We start from the raw sequence: 21801 nt of genomic DNA, 5'->3' as shown, positions 1-21801 counted from the left end.
AATCACGGCCACCATCCCCGGACCCCCAAACCGACATAGAATCAACACGTAGCTACCCCGTGTGTACAGTATAGTCCCAGCGATACGAGCGTCAGCAATCAAAAGGAGAAAACTTCTTCAACCTTGCCCCTTACGGTCCGATGTGTCGACAAGGTCCAGCTGGACAGTGGCCATCAGGAACAGAGCGAGCAGACGGGATGACCACAGCAGAATAGGAGACCGTCCACCAAAGTCTGTACATCTCGAAACCAAGTGTGCCACGTTATCACAAAAGGAAACAACACATAGCAACAATCCACCGAGAGAGGCCGGACAGAGCAGTGAGAGCAGTCCCAGGAGAAGGTAGTGAGACACGCCAACAGACCACAGAGAAGCTACCGGACAGAACGTCCGGAGACGATCCCCCAACCAACGCAGAAGTCCACGAACTTCAGGGCTCTCCCCAACAACAATAGTCAATTCCGCGACAGAATCAGGATCTTGTATCTTTAGTGCCTCCGTGTACATCTGGATAGGCAATCCACGGCAGTCAGTTACAGGATGTGGCACAGTGTCCCGCACCCGAGAGCAAACGTGGCCAGTCGAGGGCATCGTGGACAAAAGGGCGTCCAATCGGTCCCCTAGCTCTCGTGCATTATCTCGTAAGACAGCTCGCAATTCACCCAGCGCCCCAAAAATATCGCCAATCCGCAATGGTTCCCCAGAAAAAGGGGATGCAGCAGCTCCCTGCACGCCAGGCACACAGACATGGAGGAGACCCCGAGACCGGCCGCCGACCTCCCCTGCGGACAGCCGATCATCTCGCCGCCACTCCGCACAGTAGAGCCGGGCCTGGGGCACAGGGGCAGCACACTCCATTCCGACACCCACACAAGTCCAGTTAGTGACGGGGCATGCTCGTATACTCGGGAGCAGCCCGGGGTCGGCAATTGCAAGTGTCGGGTGATAGATACAAAATGGCACCCACCAAAGCTCTTGGCATCGAGAAAGCTGGAAAAATCTCTTACGAGCTGGGGAAAGGATACTGTGTAGCACTCACAGCCGCCCTGACCTCGGAGCGTGAAGCGTTGCGGAGCAGACGGGATATCTGCGGCGGAAAGCACAGGGCAACAGCCACTACCCACCGGGCGGCTCCGACTCAGTTGCAATGGCCGCTGGTGATGCAATCAGGGTCGGGCGTCTCCGAAGAAGAGAGACCCGGTCGCCGCCATTGAACGCAAAGGAGGGAGCAAGGGCGCTGCTTTGCTTCCCCCGCTGGGAACACACCGGGAAGCACAGCGTTGAGAGCAGAGTCACCTCCCGGATCCGAAAAATCGGGTAAGGAGCAGGATAGCTTGCAGGATGAGCGGCGACACGGGAGGAAAGCGAGAGGGTCGGCGGAGCCGAGGGTTCAGGCGGCCATCATGGTTGCGGGCTAGGCTCCTCCCACCAGGATTACTGTTGAAAATGAGTATAGTAAAAAAATATGAAGTAATTTGAATAGTGGATATGTTATTGGATGGATGGATGGATGGGTTTTTATATAGCGCAATATCACCGCCAGGTCTCAAAGCGCTTTGCATTGGGAACCCGTCCTGGTTTTTCCCTGTGAGATAGCCCCTACTGGGTATCCCCAAGGTGAAAGCCAGGCATCCCGCCGCGGGGGGCCGTAGTGGAGATTAAGCAAGCTATTGCCCAGAGTTGCAGAGTGTGAACCTGTGATTCGAGTAGGCACCGAAGCACGAATTACCGAGTCCGTGGACATTTTGGGCTCAAGACCCTGCCGCGTCGGGAATTGAACCCTGGTCCCGGGTCTGATCTCAGCGTCCGGGTCTGCCTCCTCTAACCAGTGAGCCACACTTCTCCACTCTTATTCAGTTATTTGGGTAGTATATTAGTATAGTTTAATATGGAATTTGAGTAGTGAACATGTTAGTCTGTTAATTTCGATTGAAAAGGGTAGTGGAGGGATAAGAGTGAAAGATTTTTTATTTTTTTATTTTTAGCTCTTCGCAATAGGAGGAGGCTTTTGGATGAGTAAAAAGGAGTTTTGGAGGGGAGGACTCAGAGGAAAGAGTTTAGAAAGGTTTGTTTTAGGGGATCAGTTTAGTAAAAGGTGTCAGATGATGCAAGGAGGGGTAGAGTAGGGGAGAGTCTATAAAGGGTTATTTTGGCAATCATAGTAGTGGTATGGGGTTTGGGATAAAAGAGAGTGGATGCAGAGGATATATTGACAGATGTATAGGATGAGAGATAGGGTAGTGCATTGGAAGGAGTATTAGAAGAAGTTTGAGATGAGTCAGAAGGTTGGGCTAGAAGAAATATTGAGCGAAGTATAGGCTGAGAAATAGGGTAGTTAATTGGAAGTACTAAATTAGAAGAAAGTGATAAATATATAGATCCATAATTACATTGAAAGTATATAGATACATAAAGGAGGTAAGTATATGTAGATTAAAGATATTGATAGAGGCACAGGATGAGAAATAGGATAGTGCATTGGATATGCTTTTTCAGGAGAAAAGTAACAGACACACAGATCCAAGTACATGGAAGGTACATAGATGCACAATGGAAGTGTGTACATGTAGACCAAAGATGATGTTTATTTATTTATTTTTTCTCTCTCAACAACATAATTATTTACATGTTTATACAAAGTAATACACAAAGATAGGTATATATCTATATTGAAAAAAATGCTTGTATACAGAGGGATATGCTGTAAATTTCTGTTTGCGTATGGTGCTTATGTGGGGAAGAGACAAATCTTGAGTAGTTTTCTGAAGATAAGGTGGTTGTCGGTGGACTATGTTGGGGGGTAAAGAGTGCCATAGTTTGGCTGCTTGAACAGAGAAGGATGTGGCACCCATGGTTTTTTTCTTGTATGGGGGGATTTTGAGGCGAGATGCTCCTTTAGGGCGGAGGTTCCTTTGTTGAATGTGTTTGCTGATTTTATTCCTGATGAAGAGCGGTCCCATTCCATGTATTGCTTTGTGGGTGATACAAAGCAGCTGAACGTGGATCTTCTGGCAACGGGTAACCAATGCAGGGCTTTCAAGGCAGGGGAGATGTGGTCTCGCGGTTTGATATGCAAGAGTAGTCTGGCAGCCGAGTTCTGAATCTGTTGTAGTCTTTTCATTGTCGTTAAAGGTGATCCGTGGTAGAGGCTATTGGCGTAATCGAGTTTGCACAGAACAAGGGAGACGGTGTCTTGGACCTTGTGTGGAAATACCAAATGAGGGAAATTAGTCGCAGCGTTTTTATAATAGCAAAGCTTGATCTTGCTAGTTTATCCACTTGGGCATTCATCGATAGCTTGGAGTCCATGGTCATTCCGAGGTTTCTTACTTCCTTCGATACTTTAGGCAGTGATCCCAGTTCATCAGGCCATGCGGCAAGCGGGTTGTAATGTTTCCAATCGCCACATGTGAGTATTTCAGTTTTTGAAGCATTCAATTTGAGATGGCTCCAGGGCATCCACTGATCCACGGCTCTGAGACAGCTGAAAATTGGTGATTTTCCAATGTCTTTGGGGCGTTCCAGTTGAAGGAGTATTTGCGTGTCATCTGCAAAGTTATAGCATGTGAGGTGAAATTTATTGATCCGTACTGGTAATGACTTCATGTAGATGTTGAAAAGCATGGGCGAGATGTTAGAACCTTGAGGGACCCCTGCTTTTGGGGAGTATGGTTTGGACGAGAAATGTGGGGTATGGATGACATTAGTTCTGTTTCGAAGGTAGGACGCTATCCAGTCTAAAGCAGTTCCCTCTATGCCAGCTTCATAGAGTCTTTGTTTCAGTGTGTCATGGTCAACCGTGTCAAATTCTCCCTTACAATGAGTCCTTCGATTGAAATGTTTTGGGACCCAACTTGCCAAAACACTTCTGAATAAAGCCATTCCCAACATAAGCGAAATAATCACATTTTTAAACAACCAAACAAGTGTCCTTTTTCGCCCCCCAAGCCTTCTGTCATCCTTCTTGCTCAGTCTGGTTTAGTGACCAGACTAGATTGCCTTGCAATTTTTGTATGCAGTTTATCTGTAGGCTATCAAGGTGGCAGGCCAACAGGGACAGTCTAATCCTCGGATTTTATACACATTGTCTCCAATAAAAATGGAGGCCGAGAGACAATAACCTCAGCATTTTTAACAAACTTTGTACTGTAATTTTATCATGAGAATTTTGTAATGATTTTAACTAATTATGCAAATAAACATTGATTTATATGCTGTTTAAGGACTCTGCCTTCAAACAAAAAGTGTAGCCTTTAAAACTAAATCGCAGTAGGCATTGCTCCTTCACACAAGTTAATCAGAACTCAGGGAATATGTACTTTTCCTGAAGAGATTTCGTGCATGTGAAATAGAACCTTTGTTTATTGTCACTTTATTTTGACATCTTACACTGTTTTAATTAATGTTCATTAGAATAATAGGATTTGCTTGCACGGCTTTCATCCTTGTTCATGTTCGCTTGAATTTATGGCATTTACATGTAGAGGGACCCACTTATAAAGTACAAACATGGAATTTCTCCTAGGGGTAGCAGGTGTATGCCTTTGACATGTGGAGATTGAAGATGTGGAGACTTTCCAAGGTTTGCAAAGTTTCGGGCCTAAAGTTTAGTCGATTACGAAATAGCTACAGATGTAGAGTGAGAGCTGATGTGAAGCTTCTCATGTACTTTTTCCCCTTATAGAAAATAATTTGTCTTTTGAAGCTTTCCTAAAACGTGTGTTTAATATACATTTCATCCTTTATATGTTTAAATTTGCAAGTATGTGTGAGGAAAAGTTTGATGTTAATTTAAACTCATAAAATTACGACTTGGTGGGTGGGCAAAGGAATTTGGGGGAAAGCGATTTTCAGGACAGAATGATGTGCATCAATGATATTGGCTAGTTCCTTTAAATGTTTTCAGGAGTTTACAAAGAAAGAATATAGGCTGTCTACACGTTTAATAATAAACATTGTAAACATATTTAGAAAATTATTTTTAAAAAAGTTGGCTCCCTTATGAGGTTATTCCTATTAATGAATACTGTAGCAATAATGACAACAAACTCCTACACATATCAAGTGATTATTAGGGGACAATTCTTTTTCAAGAGTAATTGAAAACACATATATTTTTACTTGCATAAAGGAAATCTGGAACCATATTCCCATAGATGATATTTTTGGGGCATTCTAGTGGCAAAGGCATTGACATGTTCTCATTTGTTGTATTGATACTTAGATTTCAACACAGGTGTTTTTTTTCAATTCTAGCTTTCTGTTCGGAAGTAAAATTCAGGGCTTGGAAATTAGTTGCTAAAAAAAACATAAGGTTCGAAAACAATCATATGATTATTTGTTTTCCCTTTTACCAGATTCAAACATTTAACATTGAGTCACCATGCAAGACAATAGAAGATTTAACGAGTGGGGTTGTCATGGCCCAGGTGCTTCAAAAGATGTAAGTATAATAGTGTTTTATTTCCAAATAAATAGTAAAAACATATTCAACAACAGGTACACAGGAGGAATTTAAGGGTTCTTTTTGATATCCAGGGCTTGCTCCACATAAATGAGAAAATACTATACCTTTGTGATTTTGTTCCATGTGCCAGCATTTGGGAGCATGTGACTTACCCAGAAATTGTCCCAAAACTTTGCTTGGTGACAAAGTCAGTGCATTCAGTTCTTGCTTACCCTGTGCTCTGCTGGTGTACTACAGAGGCAGTTTCCTCAGTGATTTGTGTTGATTAAAATTGGATTGTTACTTGTTACTTACTTTGTAGATTGAATCCTAATGTCTGAATTGCATTTGCATGCTGGTAGATTTTATATACAGAAATTAACAATATCAGAAAGTGACTGAAGTTCTTATATCTGATGGAGACTTCTAGCCGCAGATTCCTTATTTTGTACATTTGCAAATGTCAGACTGGATCCGAAAGATGTTTCCTGAGCAGTGTAGGGGGCTAGCTCAGTATATAGTGTCCACCTAGGTGAGACACGTGCACCTAGTCCATGCAACCCTTAGTGAAAGTGTTTAGGTACCTGAAAACCAGATCTCTTAAGGGGAGCTGTGGGGAGCAGCTAAGGTTTATTAAGTAGGGGTGTAAAGCAAGGGCATGTACCACTATAGTCAGTCAGTAAGCTTTTAACACAAGCACGAACCACACCAGGTGAGTTTAAAAATGCTTGGTATTTATTTGTACACACTAGACACTAACTTGGTATATTTCCTACTGGGAGACATCAACTGCACAAAATAAATACTTTGGAAAGAGGTAAGTAGCATTGAAAAACACATACTGCCCAACCGGGGGACCAAACCATATACTAAATTAATGGAATGTGAGGTAAGTACCAAACTGGGACTAGTACCCAAGGATTTAGGACCCCAGGGGAAACGCAAAACCACCAAAGTTTAGTAGCCAGGGACCACAAGGTGCCCTGGTACACAGTGGTTACACCAGGTCAAACGTCCAAAGCCATAGTACTGGGTAAGTCACAGTTGGAATTTTACTGTTCTAGGACCGTTCCCAAAGTACCCTGAAGGAGTCATTTGTCTCAAGAAAGGTTGGGGAACCACCCCACCCGGGGATACCACAGGATACCTGCACCAGAGAGCCCAGGTGCATAGGGGTGAAGTGGAGTCGGAAACGCCCGTAGACTCCAAGGGAGGTTTGTGTCAAATAAGCAGCTACAGTGTCTCGGGGACCAGGCCGGTGGAATCAGGAAATGGAATCCAGATGAGAAGAACCTGAAAGCAGAGCAAACAAAATCCAAACCACCTGGAGGTGACCAGGAGGCACAGGAGCACGATACCAGTCCTTGTTGGAAGATCTTGCTGTAGCATGGTGAGGATGAATGCAGCAGCTGTGGAGCCCAGGTGACTATGCAGGAGCATAGGAGTCGTCCATGAGCTGTTAAACGCCGGTCAACTAGTGTAGGAAGCTGAATGGTTGGCAGGACCACCAACAAGCTTTGGCATGCGCAAACAGTTTGTGGGAGAAGATGGTGTTGCAGACCAGCAAGGTCTGTGGGATTACCTAGCAAGGGTAAGTCAGGGCCGGCCCTCGGCACGCAGGAAGACCAGCAGGAGTCAATGGTGCCCTTTAAAGTCTCTCTGGCAGCAGGCACAGGGAGTCACAGGGAAGCCTCAACTACACACAGGAGATGAAGGCCCATGATGCAGACAGGATGTTATTCTTGGAACTCTGCTTGGAACTGTGCAGTGCTGGAAGCGGGGGCTCCTTGGAGCTTGAAGATCTTTCGTGAGGAAAGCCAGCAAGCCGTGGTAACTATAAATAGACGTGGTGCACAGGGAGTCGGTTCACATCGACTGAAGAGGGTTTACAGCCACCCAAGTTGCGGGAAGACTGGTCAGGCCTCTGGAGAACCAGCAACCCACCACCTATGTTGCAGAGCCGGGCGGTGTCCGTGGGACAACAGGGTCAGCAAACCGGTCGTCGTCGTAGAGATGCCTGAGGATGCAGGAAAGTGACTCTTGCACTCCAAGCTAGATTCCTTCTGGCTGGGATGCAGAATAAGTCCTTGGTGACTCGCAGGATGCACAGCCACAAAGTTGCAGAAATTTGGAAAAGCACAGGGACGAAAATGCCACAGTAATCTTCACACCGAAGTAGTCTTGTCGTAGGCCCTTGCTTGAAGAACCGCAAAGTTCCAGTGTCCACCAGCAGAAGAGTCTTGGGACAGTCTTCAGACGGTAGGCAGCCCGATCTAGAAGTTGTTGTCGGGATGAATATACTGACCCATCTTCAGGGTTAGGACCCACCCTTAAGTAACCCTAAAACGGGGAAGGACCTCTTCTCTGGTGACCCGCCTATCAGAGGGTGTCATGGACGCTACTCAGCTGTCCTAGCCAGTCAGATGCTCCCAGAGGCCAAGATTCAACATGGCAGAATCAAATGGCTACCTGGAGGAGCTCTGGGCACCTTCCTAGATAGGAGCTAGCCAGGGAGGTGGTCACTCCCCTGTCCTTTGTGTGGTTTTGTGCCAGAGCGGCAGCCAAGGGCTCCTGAACCGGGCAAAACTGGTTTATGCATGGAGAGCACCAAATGTGCTCTTCAAAGCAGTCTGGTGGTGCTTGGAATCTCCCCCACCCTACCTAATTCTAAAGGAGAGTTGGTCTAACCTCTCTTTCGCAGGAAATCCTTTGTTCAGCTTCTCCTGCCTGAGTGAAGCTCCTCAGCAGGGAGGCAGAACGCCCTGTAAAGCTACACAGGTAGGTATTGGGGAAGGGTCCTTCATGGGATCCCCCCCAATACATGGTCTTATGCAACTAACACTGGAATGGTGTAGTTGCATGATTGCAATATGATTGATACCAATCAGATTTGGGGCAGCCTTTATGTAGTTGGACATATCGAATTGCCAGTGTCCATTACATACTGTATAATGGCTGTCTTGCGCTTACAAAGCCCAGAAAATGTCCGGGGTATGTAGGGGTACCTCTTCTTGTGCAGGGGTACCCACACACTTTGAGCCAGGCACCCTGCCCTTGAAATGAAAGACCTACCTTAGGTGTGATTTAGTGGTTAAAATTGCAGTGACCGGAATATAAGGGAAAACATATATCCAAAGTGAAAGTTGCAAACACCATTTTACGCAGACTACAATGGCAGCTCTGCAGACATAATTTGCATGGGCTCCTATGGGTGGCATAATACATGTTGCATCCCATAGGAGACCCCAGGTGTACCAATGGCCTGGGTACCTCAGTACCATATACTAGGAACTTAGAACTGTACCCCAGAATACCAATTGTGTGGTGTGCAAAGTACTTGCCAGAGAATTTAGGGAAGAGAGCACTGCCACTGGAGTCCTGATTAGCAGGATTCCAGTGAACTAGTCAAACCACACTAAAAGTGGAGGTATCTATGCCAGAAAGATCCTACTTTACTACATACATTATCCCTGCACGCCGGTAGGTGGTGTCGATTGGCTCCGTGTGAGTCATCTGCATCGTCCACGTCGGATACGACCTCTGAAGGCACCACCCAGGCGCGCTGACAGCAGTTCTTTTCTTTCCGCGCTAGCCAGTGCTGATCCAGGGAAGACCTACCTCTCTGTCACTGTTTGACTGGATTTTTTTGCTGTTTTGTTGAGCGTCTGTTAGGATTTGCTCATGGTGTTAGGAGATGTGAACTAGGAAGACAGGATTCAAGCCCTGTGGAGTCTGTCATCCGCCGATGTCGTCGACGGACCCGTACCTTGTCTGCCTGTATTGTTTTGAGCGTGACCATGACCCAAAATCGTGCTCCGATTGCAGCGCCGTGAATCAGAAGGCTTTTACGGAGTCCCTAAAACTCATGACGGGCCGGCATGCGACTCCACATAAAATCGAGGTCCAGGTTGAGAGGTTGTTTGAGGTTGTCGGTATACACTGATAAGTTGAGGTACAATAAAAATAAGTTGTCAAAGAGATCTTCAACTTCTTGTCTGTTGGCTGATGAGACAATGGAGGAGCGTCAACATTCAAGGCTTGGCTTTGTGGTAGAGGCTCCAACTGGGTCGACTCCACGCCTCCCTGACTTTCTGGGTGCTGGAGCAACCTCCACCCAACTGAAAGAGTTCTATGAGGCCATATGCCTCATATTTGTGTGGTCTGACCCATCTGGCAAATGCCCTCGTGTCCTGAGGGTTTGGAAGGGACCCATCTGTTTCCTCACCGGTGGCTTTGACCCAGGCTCCATTGGGCCTCCATGGATACATTCCTGGATCTGAACCTGCGCTGTTTCTGCCAACTAAACTTTTTTCAAAGCTCCGGTCCCGATTCCAATGCTCCCAGCGCCCACCAGCAGTGCCATCCACATCCTGATCTCCTGACTCCGACACAGAGCCGTAGGGGCGTGGATCTATGCCACTTCAGACTCTGGCAGGAACTGCGCTTCCTAGATTGGAGCCTGAGCTCTATTCCCTCGATTTAGGATTCGGGGAGGAATGGGATGGGTTGCTAAACCCTAGTGAAAACCAGACTTTTGTGGAGGACCCTTATTTGGACTGGTGTGAGGAACTGGGTGAAACCAGTGTAGTGGATACTTCTCCAGATACTATATGCTTTCTCCCCCTACCGTGGCTAGGGAGGAGGGAGCTTAATAAGCAATCCTGGTGCGGAGGGCAGCGGAGGACTTTGAGCTTTAGCTGCCCTCAGTGGCAGTCAAGCCTAACATCTTGACAAGTGCTGCTACCCGGAGTTGCCATACCGGAACTGCTACTCTCGTTCAGTGACGCCCTCACTGACTTCTTTTCGGGGACTTGGCCCAAACCCAATACAGGGGCTCCTGTGAATAGAATGATCGCCACCGCCCCACCCCGGCCGGGGGGACCCAAACTTCGTCACCTAACCTCCGACCCCAGAGAGCTTGGGAGTCCAAGCCTCGACATTCTAAGGGCATTCCCTACCACTCCCCCAGATAGGGAATCTAAGATGCTGGACTCTTTGGAGAAGATGATGTTTCCTTTTTCCAGCCTGGCATTGCAGTCTGTGAACACTGCATGCCTTTTGGGCTGTTACTCCTACACTCTGTGGGACATGGCTGTGCAAGTGCTGCCACAGGTCCCAGTGCCAGGCCGTCCTCTCTCAGGCTGTTGCAGACGTCAGAGATGCAGCAAAGTTCCCAATACGCTGTGCACTCAAGCGACTGACTGGGCTGATCAGTTTATTTGACAATGGGCCCTAATGCGCCAGACTGGGTTGAATATGGCTGGCTTTTCGGGCAGTGTCCAAGCTTCCCTTACGGACATGCCCTTCGATGGCACCCGTCTCTTTGGAGACAAGGCAGATCCAGCACTCGAGTGCTTCAAGGACTCTGCCTTGGGCCAATTCCTTGGTCCTTTCTGCAAGTCACCCCCAATCCTTCTCTCACTCCTCCTTTTGTGGCTACAGAAGGGTTTTCCAGCCACGCCAATCCCCTCTCAGCCCCAGGGCGGCGCATGCTCCCTAGCATCGGCGTGGACGACGAGGCGGTACCCATAGACCTCCTGGTTCAGATGGCCAGTGGTCTGATCAGTCCACCATCCCCCCCGGCAGCTGCAACCTCCAAAACATTCGAATCTGCCCCTTCACCACCATGGGCATCCAGTTGACTGCACGATTTGCCATCACCTGCCCCTCTGACAGTCCATAACATAGGACAGGTGGGCTTTGCAGATTGTCTGAAGAGGCTACTCCCTCCCCTTCGAGACTATTCCTCTCTCCATGCCACCATCTCAACACCGGCCAGGGGTGGATCATCTATCCCTTCTCTGCGCCGAAATCATGGCTTTCTTGGCCAAGGCAGCTGTAGAGAGGATTCTGTGATAAGAAGTAGGTTGTGGGTGCTTTTCAGCTATTTTCTGGTTCCCAAAAAGGACAAGGGACTCTGTCCTATTCTGGATCTGCAGGTCCTCAACTTCTTCAAGAAGGAGAAATTCCCATACTGCCTGCCCACTAACTCTATCTGCGGTACATGGTAGGCCACAAGCAATTCTAGTTCACCATGCTCCCTTTTGGCCCTACAAGCACCCCTCAGGTGTTCAACAAGATGATGGTTGCAGTTCCTCTCTGGAGATCAAGTGTGCCAGTCTTCCCCTACCTCGACAACTGGTTGTTGAAGGCGGGTTTTCCCCAAGCTGTCGTCTCCCACTTCCAGACTACGGTGAACTCCATTCACTAACAACATGCTGAAGTCACACCTGACTCCCTCTCAGACAGAGCTGTTGTGAACATAGTGCAGTTTCGGGCATATCCTCCAGAGCGGGTTCAGGATATTCAGGCTAACATACCAACGTTTTAGCCTCTGTCGGTGAGACACACCCTGAGTCTGTTGGGGCTTGTATCATCCTGCATCCTGTTGCTGACTCATGCCTGATGTCATATGTGGGCTCTGCAGTGGGATTTGAACTTTGTGTGCACAGCATCAGGAACCTCTCCGACATGGTTCAGATCTTGGCGGAATTGCAAAAGATCTGCAATGGCAGCTAATAAACCAGATTGGGTCAGAGGCAGACCCCTCTCCCTTCCCCAACCAGATCTAATAGTAGTGACAGATGCATCACTCATGTAATGGGGCGGCCATCTGAGTGAGGCGGAGATCTGGTCTCTGGTGGAATCCAGACTCCACAGCAACGTGTTGGAGCTCTATGCGGTCCGACGGGCATTAAAAGCCTTTCTGCACCCCATCAATGCAGGGCTGGTACAGGTGTTCACAGACAACACCACCGCCATGTGGTGCTGCAGCGAACTGTGCGGGTGGGGTCGTGAACCCTCTGTCAAGAGGCCCTACGTCTTTGGACAAAGCTTTAACAGTAGGGCATATCCCTAGTGGTTCAACACCTGGCAGGTTCCCTGAACGCCAAAGTGGACAAACTCAGCCATTGATGCCTAGAGGATCTCAAATGACATCTCCATGCAGAGGTGGTGCAAGGACTCTTTCAGCAATGGGGAAAGCCTTGGTTAGATCTGTTTGCCTCTGTCAAGAGTGCACATTGTCAGCTGTTTTGCACGTTGAGTTTCCTAGGTGGCTCTCGCTCGGAGACGCTTTATGGCTTTAGTGTAGCCTTTCCACCCATACCACTGCTTCCCAGAGTGCTCAAGAAAATCAAGAACTACTGGGCTCAAGTCATCTCTGTGGCTCTAGACTGGACACGGAGAGTCTGGTATCCTAAGCTTCTGAGCATAGCCAGTGATCCTACGTTCAGACTGCCCATTTGGGAGGATCTTCTGTCGCAGCAGCAGGGGAGGGTTCCACACCCAAACCTGTCCACTCCCAACCCTCTTGCTTGGTGATTGAGTGGTGAGAGTTGACAGCTTTCGACCTTCCGCTCCAAGTCAGTAGTGTCATTTTGGCAGCCAGGCGTCCCTTCACCAAGATGGAATATGCTTGCCATTGTAAAAAAAATTGTGGCATGGTGTACAGAAAAAAAGTATTGATTCCCTTTCAGCCCCCCTTTCTGAAGTCTTACTCTTCGTTCTTTCATTTGCCCAGCGGTGCTCTGCTATGGGCACTCTTAAGAAGGATTATCGGTCTGTTCTTTCTGCGGCTGCCTGATTAAAACTCTCCTTGTTCAAGTCTCCTACTTAGGTTCTTAAAAGGTTTTGTCCATCTTTTCCCTCCTTCACCATTCATTATACCCAGTGGGACCTTAATTTGATTCTGACCTTTTTAATTGGTGCTCCTTTCAAGCCTCTACATAATTGTCCTTTCCGACTTCTCACAATCAAAACAGCCTTCCTTGTGGTAATTACATCTGCCTGGAGAGTAAGTGAGCAGCAGGCCTTATCATCTAAGCCGCCTTGCCTCTCAGTCTATCCAGACAAATTGGTGCTTTGCACAATGGCCTCCTCTCTGCTGAAAGTGGTCACCCCATTTCATGTAGGCCAATGTATCACTCTGCCTACCTTCTATGCTACTCCACATCCTTCTAAAGAAGAGGAATGACTCCACTGTCTGGACCCAAAAAGAGCATTTTAGTTCGACCTTAACCGCACATAACACTTCCGGGTGGACGACCAACTCTTCGTGGGGTATGTTGGTTTGAAGAAAGGCCGGACAGTGCATTAGCGGGCAATCTCCAGATTGGTGGTGCTCTTCAACAAAATCTGCTATTCACGTGCCAAGAAGCAATCTCCTGAAGGCTTGCAAGGTCATTCCACCAGAGCTAAAGCTGCGACTACTATATTAGCATACGCAGTTGAGGTCCTGGACATCTGTTAGGCTGCAACCTGGGCTTCCCTGCACACATTTACCGAACACTTCTGTCTGGACTGTCCGGTCGCAGGGATGAGCACTTGGCCCGTACCTTACCTGGTTGAGACTATATCTATCCACAGATTCCTTACTGATCGACTTATCCTCCCTGCTCTGTAAACGAACTTCTAGGGACAGGAGTGATACCTTTCAGGTGCCTAGTTTTCCACACCGGTGGTCAGTGTTCTTCATGGCTCTGTGCTTCTGGTGCGGAAAGTTGCGAAAAGAAATTGACGTCAGAGCGCCTACGTGGCACCTATATAAGTGCAATGGAAGTCACTTCCGTCGTGGCTGACGACGCGCGTGGAGTCAGTGGACGCCACCTGCTGGCGTACAGGGTACTGCTCACAAAAAATCCTCCAAATCCAATCTGATGCCTGGGAAATTCAAAGGTAAGGAGTCTGCGGCTAGACATAGTCTCTCCCAGATAAGGCATTACCGAAGGTAAGTAACTTGTTCTTTAAGTGCATCCTTAGTAGTAGCGCACCACTCCTTGTGGGTTAATAGGATATATTCTAATACCATTCACATTCATAGGCCATTTTTACAGATTAATACTAGCATAACCAACATACAACCCTCTCGAGTCCATAATAGAACATTTTGAGAAATTGCTATTTTTTTAGGGGTATTTTTTTTTATAGTACACACCTAAAAGTCAGGGTTTTTTTCTGCCATTAAATACTACAACATTGTACGAAGCTGACGATCGCCTTTATGTATTAGTACGTTTATCTGAAAGCTTTGTCATTTTATATATGTTTATAATGGCTGCTTTCTCATAATTTTTCAGTTGCTTTACAATGATTACCCGCTTTAAAATCTGATATATCTTTATAGCCCATTTTCTGTCAAATGCATGCATATTGTTTGCTGTTACATTCAAATAAAATTTCAGTAATTTTATACTGCCCCACTTAACGCATTACCCTAGCCCTTTCAGGAACTACTGAAAGAGTGTGAATGTTAAATGGCAATAATTTACAGATGTTTAGACCAATAAATATCTTTCTTTAGGCTCTTATCACTTTCAAATGAAATACGAAAACTACATTACATTCTCGATATACTTCGTCTTTCGTCCCTATAGAGAAATGAATGCTCCCTGCCATGAAAAAAGTACCATATTTTTAACATGTAGATAGATACCTGTGGTATGTATTTGCTGGAATGGTGGATTACCCGTTTTAATCTTGACTGTTCTTACTTCACAGCTCAGCCCACACCAAGATTACAATAAAGGCAAAAACATGTTAGGCATGTTAGGCTGTGTCCTCCTATGTAATTATGCAATTTGCTATTGTAAGTGCTAGTGATAAAAGTCTGGGTTTATGAGAAGCCTATGCAATATTGTTTCTGCAAGCAGAAACTTGTATAACATTGTTTCCATTAATTGGAACGCCAGTGTCTGATTTAATTTATTCTTTGACAACTTATTAATATTATCTTTTTAAGTCTGGTGTTGCCTTATGGTATTATTGCTGCTGGTGTGTTTTAATCCCTCCTGACTTTAATTGTGCCCAAGAAGCTACTTTATGCGTGTCTTTCACAACACTCTGCTTCCCATGTTCAGTTTGCACACCGAGTCTGCCATTCTAGATTACAGAATTATTTTAGTACTCTCGTCAGATTCATCTGCGTTTTCAGTGTTGTTTATCATCTGTAGTAGCATGCCCTGCCAACACTTGTATTATTTTCTCACAGCATCCCATGGACATTGTAAACTTTGACATACTGATTTTTCTCTTTCCATTTCCTTCCTGGAGCAGTTCATTGACTTTCCCACATGTAGTAGTATTGGAGAGAAGTGGATCCGAGTGGGCTGGTCTACTATGTCAGAAGTAGCAGAGAAATCTGAACCTCAGTATCACCATACTACCTTGGTCTGTTGTCTACAGTACCTTGTCATGGATATTCCATAAGTATGGTTTCTGTTACAATGCAGTCCAAAAACTCAGTGTGTTTAGGATCTAAAGTATGATGGCATTTCAAATGTGTTTTTAATATTTAACCAAATTGCAAAAAAAAATTAAACTATTATACAGAAATACGCATCATTAATTTGTCTAAGGGTATAGTAAGCAGCAGAAGTGACTACGTTCACTTGGTCATAGTAAGACAATGTGTCAATAAGGATGCCTGGGTTTTTCGTTTTACTCACTGGTGTGGGAAGTGGGCCTAAATCAGAGGGCCATCAGGCAGGGGACCCAAAAGATGGGTAGGAGCCAAAGGTAAGAACCTCTGTCTTTCCTGAATTTAATTTAAGGCAGATCACGGCCATCCAAGAGCTGAATGCCTGCATGCACTTACAGAACTTTGCCTCCATTAAAATTGGTGTGGTGAGTAGAGAGTCTTAATCAAGACAACACAGGCGAGGACTGGTATGAAACGCTGCTGAACCACGTCAAAAACCTTTGTGAAGCCTGTCTCAAATTAATTTATTATAAGATATTATGCAGGTAACATTTAATCCCTAGGAGGCTCTCCAAAGCAGGTTTGATCAGACACTCTTGATGTTTTAGATGCGTAGCCAGACAGAATGCCATATCCACCATGCTTATTTGGCTGGGGTTTGGTCCAACATAACCCAAGCCACGGAGATAACAGCCCCATCTAAAATGAAACAGTGTTTCTACACTACAGGACAGAGTGCCCAGAAATTACAGAGCACAGAGGCAGTCGATTTGCAACTGTAAAATCTGTATATTGTGCCTCTGGCTGATGAACAAGCCCCCTACGGCAGTCAACTGCTTGTGGAAACTGGTTCAATTTGCAGAATTTCAAAGGGTGCTATACAGGATGAATAATCATTTAGAAAAATTAGGTCTTATGGGGAAACCTTTTACCAGCCGAGCCTGCCGCATAACCAATTGTGCATAACTGAGCCTGGGAAACCAGAAATCTTGCAGACACTATCCCTCGTACTGCCCTGACAGACCTTATCTACAGTAACCAACTAAAGTGGATCTTGGGGGAAACTCTTTACTAGGACTCCCAAACAGGCTAATCTAAAAGGCTGAGAAGAGTCGCTAACCAGGCAGCACTAGTTAAAAGGGAAACGCAATGCAACATAAGAATCCAAATGTGTAATGCGCTTTGGACTTTCGTGCTCTATCCTGCCCTCCTTTACACCTCCCCTTTATTTTCTCATATTTTTAGCCATACAAACGTACTCATTTTCTTTGCATGACTACTAAGGCCTTTCCTAGCAGTTTACTTGCTAATAGTGCGCCAGATGGTGTTGTAAATAAGGACAAAAACAATGCTATCGCAAAACATCTGGAAGTGTTCCATAAAGGAGATTGGAAATGTTTAAAATTCAGTGGAATAGAAACTGTCCCCCAGAGTGAGTGTGGGTACAACAGGGAACGAACTCTAAGACAGAAAGAGTCCAGACATATCCTCAATTTCAGAACCATGTCCCCATATGGATTGAATTTATCCGAAGAATTGTATATCGACCTATAAAAGCTCCCTGGAAATCATGAAGTTTTCTCAAAGGAAAGAAAAAAAGAAAATAAGAAACATAAGTTGGTTCTACAAAGACAAGAGGTCTAACGAGCTATCAAATCTAAGTAAACAAAGGTTGGACTCATAATGGACACCTTGGGACGGGAAGGACCCAATAAAATGAAGGAAAAGAGAAAAAAAAAAAATTGCTAGAAGCAATGGGGCTTTAATAATAAAGTTACAAAACTCATAAAAATAGTTACCATAGAGATCAAATCCTTTAAACATGCTTAATTTAATTGTGTAGATCTACACTGTGTCAATAATGAAATGATATTGAATGGAAATGATATAAATCGCAAAACCTATTTGTGAACCAATCATTTTCTTTCTCGTTTTAAATTGTAATTGTAAAGAATTCATGTCCCATAATGCACTGTTGGACTCATTTTGAAGAAACAGGAAATTATGTAATGAATAGATAATTACAAATAACGTTGTGTTTTGAGAACACACCAACCGTGACCAAGGTATAAGCATACTGAAACGCGTAGGTTGTTCGTCTGTACCTTCATAAGATATTTGCTTGTAAAATTAAATCAATACTGCGGCAGAGAAATGAGAGAGTGCGACTTCATTTGGGGTTTCTGCTGGCAACACAGGAACAGAGAGATTATATATATTTATATATATATATATATATATATATATATATATATATATATATAAACACAGATCCTTCCAAACGAAAAGAAAACAGCGACCCAGGAGGAAAAGGTGGAGACACTGGTTTAATGACACAAATGCGAATGCATTTCGGCAGCCATTCTGCCTTCCTCAGCGCCCAAAGCGTCCTACCAGCGAGATGTCATGCTGCAGGTGAGTCCCTCTTTTAACCGCCTGCTGATGCAGGCACAGCTCCGCCCCTAAGGTTAAGTTCCCACACCTGTGTAGATCCCGCGTGTGGTGCAGGACTACAGATCCCAGAATGCATCCAATTGGGGCCTGGAACCTAGGTGCACGAAGATACCGTGAATGGTGCAATGTCAGAGCGGGTGGGCAGGGAAACAGCGTGAGCCTCTGGAGTTGCTGTGTTGGAAATACCGCTTTGGTGTGCCACTTGCCCGGTGCCTCCTCCGGTCCCCCAATACCATCACAGCCACAAACACCGAAAAAGTCATTGAAGCAGGGGATGAACCACGATCTGTTCTACCCAGGATGAAATTGTCCATTTCAAAACTGCTCGCTTTTCTCCTCGGCTTCAGTGGCGAGCTTCCAGCCGGTCCAACAAACGCTGGCAAAATACACCGGACTACAAGAGTCCGAAAGTTCCAGTGAAGCTGGTCGCCCATATATATATATATATATATATATATATATCTCGTCCTGTACCAATTCTGGTGAGGTCTTTCAAGTGTAATGCAACATTGCGTACTCATTGAGTTTACTGCACCTTTGAGGTGTCATGAGTGATGTCATCAGTGATGCCACTGACCACTGACCATGTCATGAGCAATGTAATGTGTGAGGTCATAAGCAGTGCAATGAGGGGGCTTAAGTTCTAGCTAGCCCAGGTAACAATAACAGCGGAATTTCACTGATTTCGTATGGGTGAAATCTAAGCCGAACTATGACTTCCCTGTAACCTTTGTTTTTAGGTCTCGCGCCTAGCATTGCAGAGACATTTAGTACCTGAAAAAGGGGGTTTCAGCACTGACCTAGGAATCGCACACGCTCGTGCGTGTGCTTTTCCTTTTGTGCTACCCGATTGTCCTTTGCAAGCATCTTTTTATAGAAGACTGCACCCAATTTGCCAAAGGCGGGCGCATTGCTCCGCCCATGGCTTATTGGTGTCTATTACGGGCTTGGTGCGCGTAATTGACACCAATAGGCCATGTGGTTTCAATTATCGTGCCCAGACACGGGCGTGATAATTGAAACCGCAGGCTCGCTGTGGCGCGCTCGCCACTATTTTTTTTTTTTTTTTACAGTGGAAGCCGAGGATTGGAAAAGAACCGCGTGTCCCCATTACAGGTCAATATTTTTTCACTCCATTAGTTTAACACTTGCAGTGTACTGTGTTTTTTTTTTTTTTTTTTTTTTTACCGACATGACAAAGTTAACCGCTTGTTGGAAGCAGTGCGCTTAGGCTTCCGAGGGGCACTAATTGTTTTAGTGGCATTTTTAAGAGTCAGCCTTTGAAAGGTTCAGAAACATGATCCAGGAAATAGCCCCCCAGCAGCCTTCTGCTCGCGAAAAGTTGTAAGCTTGTTGACAACTCTTTCAAAAATAGTCCAAACCCCATGTAATTCTTTCCCCCGAGAAGCCGCTTAATGTGTGTTTACAACGTCTCGGTGTTTAAGATGTGGTGCAGATCAAGCGCGAGACAGATGGTTGGAAAGGGACTGTGTGCGCCAGGAGCGCAGAGGACGGGAACAATCCCGGGGTGTGAAGCGTGTGGCGGAGCGTCGTGTGCAGCAGATGTACGAGGGAAGGGGGAGCGAAACAAAGACAAGAGAAATAAAATAGGGAATGAGAACTATAACATGATTCAAACAGAGGCAGAGCGGGAAAGACAGAGTTAAAAGAAAAGATAAAACAAGTAAAGTGACTGAAAGGGACAGGCAGAAAGAACCACGCATGCTGCATGCTATGGTGTTAAAGTAAGTAGTTATCTATTGCTGTGGTGCGTAGGGCCTCTGCACCCACCCTGACAACAATGCCCTCTGTCACATCACAGACCAAACATTAAGACCTTTGGGAAAATGTTGAGTACCCAGGCTCCAGAACATCTAATGGTGTAAACCAGTGTGCTAAATACAACTTCATTATGTCATGGTATTGTCGAGCTACACCTTTCTGTAAGTGCATCTCACATCAATACATTGCATTAATACTCTTTCTAACAACCCATGATATACAACATTCTGTTTGAAACCCACCATAACGTCCCGAGTATAACCCAGCATGTATTCAAATCAAGTTGAATATCGTCACAAAACACAAAGAAATCCCCAAACTGCCTGTGTGCTTTTTGAACCCAGCTCTCAGCGCAACTTCAATTGTATTTGATGATTGTTTAAATTGTAGTGTTACATCAGAAAACTTGATTTGCGAGAGTAGTCGAGCACTGGCTACTTACAAAGCTTAGATTGATTAGACGGTGAGACTCTGTTATTACTCACGGCGACTGAGCTTTTGACAGTTGAAGTAACCACTCGACTTTAGCTGTGAAACTTCTACAATTGGCTACTGAGACTTCGCTTCACCACTGTTCAGGAAAATATAAAACGTCTTGGCTGAACGTTCTTTTAATTTTTGAGTCAGGACGGTTCGGTGTTACCTCTTTTAATACACCCTTTATACACCCATGCTGTCTCCCTGCCCCCACGACGCCCCCTCGCGCATCTCTTGGTAGAGCCCAGTCCGCTCCCGTGCGCCACTTCCGGGCTGCACCGTCGCCGTGCCTGGACGCAGAACTCCCATGTGCCAGTCACTCAGATCAGCAGGTTCCTCATAATAGGATGATTAATGACTGTTCATGCTGCGATTTCTTCCTGGCAGGGGAGGGACAAGGGCGGTGGGTAGGCGCAAGCCCCGTCTTTGGTGAGGAGGAGGTTCCCCCGCCCCCTACTAGATCCGCCAGACTCAGCAGCAGCTTCCCCCAGATCAGCAGCAGCTTCCCCCAGGAGCATCCTTTTCATCTCGCCGCTGCTGGTGCCTGCAAACAGCCTCACTCCGTCTGCAGGACTCCACCAGAAGCTAACTCCTGCCTGCCGCCGCCGCCCGCCTGCCCTCCCTCCAGCTACAGAGACGCATACCTCAAGCCGCTGCAAAACTGTGTTCAGAAACTCAAACTCTCAGGGACTGGGTTCTTCTCACCCTCTGCCGAGAGTAATTGTAACAGGGGCGTTAATATTTTGGGGGTGTGCTATAATTTTGTAAAAAGAGATTGAGAGCCAAATTCACTCAACACCTATCCCTTATACACCTACATACTTGTATATCAGAATAACGCATGCGGGCAACCCACTTTGTCAATTTAATTCACTTTATTCTCTGTGCACCGTTTCACGTCGCTGGTATACTATATCAGGCGTTTTGGGGGTCGGGGTACTAGGCAAAATAACTCAGCGAGCTAAGCGCTTGTTGATGACATCTAGTGTAACCTGCAAGTGCTAAAGCGAAAGAGGCCTACTCAGCCTTCCAGCAATGTTTTTTGAAGTGCATAGAAGGTACCACTGCAGTATGAAGCGCTATGTGCAAAACTAGTCATTGTGTTTGCACTCGTGAAATCAAAGTGAAGGCTCACAAAGGAACCCATAACCATTTCAAGTCTCCATTACCAGTGCCTCAGTATTCAGTGTTATTTTTGGCACGCATTAAATAACGAGATCCTGTGGTATACGATCTATTGATCTATAATGCCATTTGCGAATTTCCCTATTTCCCTCAGCTACATAACGTGTATTTGTAAACATAACATGTGTGACAGCGCTCATTCACAGAATTACGTTTATTTCAATATGCACCCCGTGTTTACCATCTTTGGGTACTCCAACCACACACTTATTGTACCTACAAGAGTGTGTATATCCGTTCCCAAATGCGAGTCCCGTTG

At 45.8% G+C, this 21801-nt stretch overlaps 1 protein-coding gene across 3 annotated transcripts in view; it reads left to right on the top strand.

Moving 5' to 3' along the window:
• HOOK3 (hook microtubule tethering protein 3) overlaps positions 1-21801 on the top strand; it is a 1014571-nt gene that overhangs the window by 128839 nt on the left and 863931 nt on the right. For all 3 annotated transcript variants that reach the window (XM_078676339.1, XM_078676338.1, XM_078676340.1), the window contains exon 2: positions 5358-5443. In XM_078676339.1, the coding sequence (XP_078532465.1) occupies positions 5358-5443 (86 nt within the window). The remainder of the gene's footprint in view (positions 1-5357; positions 5444-21801) is intronic.

The sequence above is a fragment of the Lissotriton helveticus genome, chromosome 2_1 (genome assembly GCF_964261635.1).
Source record: "Lissotriton helveticus chromosome 2_1, aLisHel1.1, whole genome shotgun sequence".
NCBI classification, from domain to species: Eukaryota; Metazoa; Chordata; class Amphibia; order Caudata; family Salamandridae; genus Lissotriton; species Lissotriton helveticus.
Note: the sequence above shows the minus strand (reverse complement) of the source record. Positions and strands in the feature narration are given on the sequence as shown.